Raw genomic sequence first — 6,000 nt, forward strand, 5'->3', positions numbered from 1 at the left:
TTCTTGGGAATCCTCTGCCATTCTTCCTGGCAGATCCTCTCCAGTTCTGTCAGGTTGGATGGTGAACGTTGGTGGACGGCCATTTTCAGGTCTCTCCAGAGATGCTCCATTGGGTTTAGTTCAGCGCTCTGGCTGGGCCAGTCAAGAATGGTCTCAGAGTTGTTTTGAAGCCACCCCTGTTTTGTTGTCTTGTTGGAAGGTGAACTTGGGTCCAGTCTTAGGTCCTGAGCACTCTGGAAGAGGTTTTCTTCCAGGATATCTCTGTACTTTGCCACATTCATCTCTCCTGCAGTTGCAAACAGTCGTCATGTGCCTGCAGTTGAAAAACATCCCCGTAGCATGATGCTGCCACCACCATGTTACACTGTTGGGGTTGTATTGGGCAGGTGGTTTTCTCCACACGTGCGCTTAGAACAAACGGCAAAAAGTTCAACCATGGCCTCGTCCGACTAGACAATCTTATTGGGAGACCTTCGTGTGTTTTTTTGGCAAACTGTATGCAGGCTTTCATGTGTCTTGCACTGAGGAGAGACTTCCTTCCCATCTGCATCTCAGTGATCTTTGGTTCTTCTTGACCTCTCTCACCGAGGCTCTTGTCCCACCATAGCTCAGTTTGGCTTGATGGCCAGGTCTAGGAAGAGTTGTGGTCGTCCCCGACTTCTTCCATCGAAGGATCATGAAGCCCACTGTGCTCTGAGGAACCTTCTGTGGTAACCTTGGCCAGTTCTGTGCCTTGCCACAATTCTGTCTGTATGAGCTCCTTGGGCAGTTCCTTGGACTTCATGATTGACATGTGAGCTGTAAGGTCTTTTATAGACTGTCCGGATCATGTCCAATCAGTTGACGGATAATTTGATCAAAAACTCCCTAAAACAGCCCACTACCTATAATATAGGTTTTTTAAACATAAGATCATTGTCTCCTAAAACGTTGTTAGTTAATGATATTATCAGAGACAACAATCTTAACGTCATCGGTCTCAGCGAAACCTGGCTTAAACCAAACGACTTTTTTGCGCTAAATGAGGCATGTCCTCCTAACTTTACACATGCGCATATTGCCCGTCCGCTCAAAAGGGGTGGGGGGGTCGCACTAATATACAACGAAAACTTTAACCTTAGTCCTAACATAAATAATAAATATAAATCGTTTGAGGTGCTTACTATGAGGTCTGTCACACCGCTGCCTCTACACCTGGCTGTTATCTACCGCCCCCCAGGGCCCTATTCGGACTTTATTAATGAATTCTCAGAGTTCGTTGCTGATCTAGTGACACACGCCGATAATATAATCATAATGGGGGACTTTAATATCCATATGAATACCCCATCGGACCCACCGTGCGTAGCGCTCCAGACTATAATTGATAGCTGTGGTCTCACACAAATAATAAATGAACCCACGCATCGCAACGGTAATACGATAGACCTAGTGCTTGTCAGGGGCATCACCGTTTCCAAAGTTACGATACTCCCGTATACTAAAGTATTGTCCGATCATTACCTTATAAAATTCGAGGTTCAGACGCATGTTCGTCAAACTAATAATAATAATAACTGCTATAGCAGCCGCAACATTAATACGGCCACAACGACAACTCTTGCTGACCTACTGCCCTCGGTAATGGCACCATTCCCAAAGTATGTGGGCTCTATTGATAACCTCACTAACAACTTTAACGACGCCCTGCGCGAAACCATTGATAACATAGCACCGCTAAAGTTAAAAAAGGCTCCAAAAAAGCGCACCCCGTGGTTTACAGAAGAAACTAGAGCTCAGAAATTATTATGTAGAAAGCTGGAACGCAAATGGCGCACGACTAAACTTGAGGTGCACCATCAAGCATGGAGTGATGGTTTAATAACTTATAAACGCATGCTTACCTTAGCTAAAGCTAAATATTACTCAAATCTCATCCACCGTAATAAAAACGATCCTAAATTTTTGTTTAGTACGGTAGCATCGCTAACCCAACAAGGGACCCCTTCCAGTAGCTCCACCCACTCAGCTGATGACTTTATGCAATTCTTTAGTAAGAAAATTGAAGTCATTAGAAAGGAGATTAAAGACAATGCGTCCCAGCTACAACGGGGTTCTATTAACACTGACACGATTGTATATACGGCGGATACTGCCCTCCAAAATAGTTTCTCTCGTTTTGAGGAAATAACATTAGAGGAATTGTTACAACGTGTAAATGGAATAAAACAAACAACATGTTTACTTGACCCTCTTCCTGGGAAACTGATCAAGGAGCTCTTTGTATTATTAGGTCCATCAGTGCATTCAAAAAAGCGGTTATTCATCCTCTTCTTAAAAGACCTAACCTCGATCCTGACCTCATGGTAAATTACCGACCGGTGTCTCACCTTCCCTTTATTTCAAAAATCCTTGAAAAAATTGTTGCGGAGCAGTTAAATGAACACTTAGCGTCTAACAATCTATGTGAAACCTTTCAATCCGGTTTCAGGGCAAATCACTCGACGGAGACAGCCCTCGCAAAAATGACTAATGATCTATTGCTAACGATGGATTCTGATGCGTCATCTATGTTGCTGCTCCTCGATCTTAGCGCTGCTTTCGATACCGTCGATCATAATATTTTATTAGAACGTATCAAAACACGAATTGGTATGTCAGACTTAGCCCTGTCTTGGTTTAACTCTTATCTTACTGATAGGATGCAGTGCGTCTCCCATAACAATGTGACCTCGGACTACGTTAAGGTAACGTGTGGAGTTCCCCAGGGTTTGGTCCTTGGCCCTGCACTCTTCAGCATCTACATGCTGCCGCTAGGTGACATCATACGCAAATACGGTGTTAGCTTTCACTGTTATGCTGATGACACCCAACTCTACATGCCCCTAAAGCTGACCAACACGCCGGATTGTAGTCAGCTGGAGGCGTGTCTTAATGAAATTAAACAATGGATGTCCGCTAACTTTTTGCAACTCAACGCCAAAAAAACGGAAATGCTGATTATCGGTCCTGCTAGACACCGAACTCTATTTAATAATACAACTCTAACATTTGACAACCAAACAATTAAACAAGGCGACACGGTAAAGAATCCGGGTATTATCTTCCACCCAACTCTCTCCTTTGAGTCACACATTAAAAGCGTTACTAAAACGGCCTTCTTTCATCTCCGTAATATCGCTAAAATTCGCTCCATTCTGTCCACTAAAGACGCTGAGATCATTATCCATGCGTTTGTTACGTCTCGCCTCGACTACTGTAACGTATTATTTTCGGGTCTCCCCATGTCTAGCATTAGAAGATTACAGTTGGTACAAAATGCGGCTGCTAGACTTTTGACAAGAACAAGAAAGTTTGATCACATTACGCCTGTACTGTATATACCTTTATATACATATATACATACATATATACCTATACTGTATATACCTTTATATACATATATACATACATATATACCTATACTGTATATACCTTTATATACATATATACATACATATATACCTATACTGTATATACCTTTATATACATATATACATACATATATACCTATACTGTATATACCTTTATATACATATATACATACATATATACCTATACTGTATATACCTTTATATACATATATACATACATATATACCTGTACTGGCTCACCTGCACTGGCTTCCTGTGCACTTAAGATGTGACTTTAAGGTTTTACTACTTACGTATAAAATACTACACGGTCTAGCTCCATCCTATCTTGCCGATTGTATTGTACCATATGTCCCGGCAAGAAATCTGCCTTCAAAGGACTCCGGCTTATTAGTGATTCCCAAAGCCCAAAAAAAGTCTGCGGGCTATAGAGCGTTTTCCGTTCGGGCTCCAGTACTCTGGAATGCCCTCTCGGTAACAGTTCGCGATGCCACCTCAGTAGAAGCATTTAAGTCTCACCTTAAAACTCATTTGTATACTCTAGCCTTTAAATAGACTCCCTTTTTAGACCAGTTGATCTGCCGTTTCTTTTCTTTTTCTTCTATGTCCCACTCTCCCGTGTGGAGGGGGTCCGGTCCGATCCGGTGGCCATGTACTGCTCGCCTGTGTATCGGCTGGGGACATCTCTGCGCTGCTGGTCCGCCTACGCTTGGGATGGTTTCCTGCTGGCTCCGCTGTGAACGGGACTCTCGCGACTGTGTTGTATCCATTATGGATTGAACTTTCACAGTATCATGTTAGATCCGCTCGACATCCATTGCTTTCCTCCTCTCTAAGGTTTTCATAGTCATCATTGTCACCGACGTCCCACTGGGTCATTATTGTCACCAATGTCCCACTGGGTGTGAGTTTTCCTTGCCCTTATGTGGGCCTACCGAGAATGTTGTGGTGGTTTGTGCAGCCCTTTGAGACACTAGTGATTTAGGGCTATATAAGTAAACATTGATTGATTGATTGATTGACTGGCATGAAGCAGCAGAACCAGAAGAAATGGACAGCATGTGAGTTCAATATGACTGGCACAGCAAAGACCACTTGTCCTTTTTGAGTACATCTGCAGACATACCAGTTATTCTGTCCAGATGGCTGCTGAATGGACCTTCAGGAGAAACTTCTTAGATGTGAGCAATGAAGCAAAGTGAAACTGATCAAGTCTTCCTCTCCGAACCCTTTCACTGTATTTCTTTTGCACTATTTGATTGATTGATTGATACGTTTATTAGTAGATTGCACAGTACAGTACATATTATTAGTAGATTGCACAGTACAGTACATATTCCCTACAATTGACCACTAAATGCTAACACCCCACTAGGTTTTTCCACTTGTTTAAGTCGGGGTCCACGTATATCAATTCATGGTAAGCTATCTTGTTTAGCTATGCATTGTTTATGTTCTTTGCTTTTTGTCTTGCTCTATGCTTTCTAACCTGTGAGGCACTTTGGTCCAATTTGAAAATGATTGTATATAAATAAAATTGCCTTGCCTTTCTCTTGTCCACGCAGAACGACTCCGCCTTCCTGGGAACCATTCATGACGCCTACCTACAGAACCTGTCCAAGGACTTGAGCGCCATGAAGCTCTGATGGTCTTCATCAAGCAGGTGCTCATGAGAGATCTGGACCCTCCTCTTCACTTCTCTCTTGTTGCTGTCTTCAAAGGACAGGATGACTCTTTTCCTTTCCCACTTGCTGGACTAATCGGCCCTTTGGCTGCTGGACTCATTGGTCCTTTGGCAGCTGGACTCATTGGTCCTTTGGCACTGGACTCATCGGCCCTTTGACTGCTGGACTCATTGGTCCTTTGACTGCTGGACTCATTGGTCCTTTGGCACTGGACTCATTGGTCCTTTGGTACTGGACTCATTGGTCCTTTGGCTGCTGGACTCATCGGCCCTTTGGCTGCTGGACTCATCGGCCCTTTGGCTGCTGGACTCATCGGCCCTTTGGCTGCTGGACTAATCGGCCCTTTGGCTGCTGGACTCATTTGTCCTTTGGCACTGGACTCATCGGCCCTTTGGCTGCTGGACTCATTGGTCCTTTGGCTGCTGGACTCATTGGTCCTTTGGCTGATGGCTTCCCTAGAAGTTCTTTAAGAAGGAAGCATTTTCTCTCTCTTGCTTTTCAAATGAGGACCTTTGAGGAAAGCTTTTTTAAGCTTGCCTTCAGACATGCCCTCTATTTCATAACAATACTAGTACAACGCTGCAGTATTTGCCTCTAATGATAGTACAACGCTGCAGTATTTGCCTCTAATGATAGTACAACGCTGCAGTATTTGCCTCTAATGATAGTACAACGCTGCAGTATTTGCCTCTGATTGTACAACGCTGCAGTATTTGCCTCTGATTGTACAACGCTGCAGTATTTGCCTCTAATGATAGTACAACGCTGCAGTATTTGCCTCTAATGATAGTACAACGCTGCAGTATTTGCCTCTAATGATAGTACAACGCTGCAGTATTTGCAGCTTATGATAGTACAACGCTGAAGTGTTTGCAGCTAATGATAGTATAACGCTGCAGTATTTGCAGCTAATGATAGTACAA

At 43.4% G+C, this 6,000-nt stretch overlaps 1 protein-coding gene across 3 annotated transcripts in view; it reads left to right on the forward strand.

Moving 5' to 3' along the window:
- Window positions 1–6,000, forward strand: part of dcp1a (decapping mRNA 1A) — a 32,101-nt gene that overhangs the window by 25,362 nt on the left and 739 nt on the right. For all 3 annotated transcript variants that reach the window (XM_061889150.1, XM_061889152.1, XM_061889153.1), the window contains one exon: window positions 4,958–6,000. This exon is cut by the window's right edge and continues 739 nt beyond it. In XM_061889150.1, coding sequence (XP_061745134.1) covers window positions 4,958–5,038 — 81 coding nt within the window. In that variant the 3' untranslated portion in view covers window positions 5,039–6,000. The remainder of the gene's footprint in view (window positions 1–4,957) is intronic.

The sequence above is a fragment of the Nerophis ophidion genome, linkage group LG27 (genome assembly GCF_033978795.1).
Source record: "Nerophis ophidion isolate RoL-2023_Sa linkage group LG27, RoL_Noph_v1.0, whole genome shotgun sequence".
NCBI classification, from domain to species: Eukaryota; Metazoa; Chordata; class Actinopteri; order Syngnathiformes; family Syngnathidae; genus Nerophis; species Nerophis ophidion.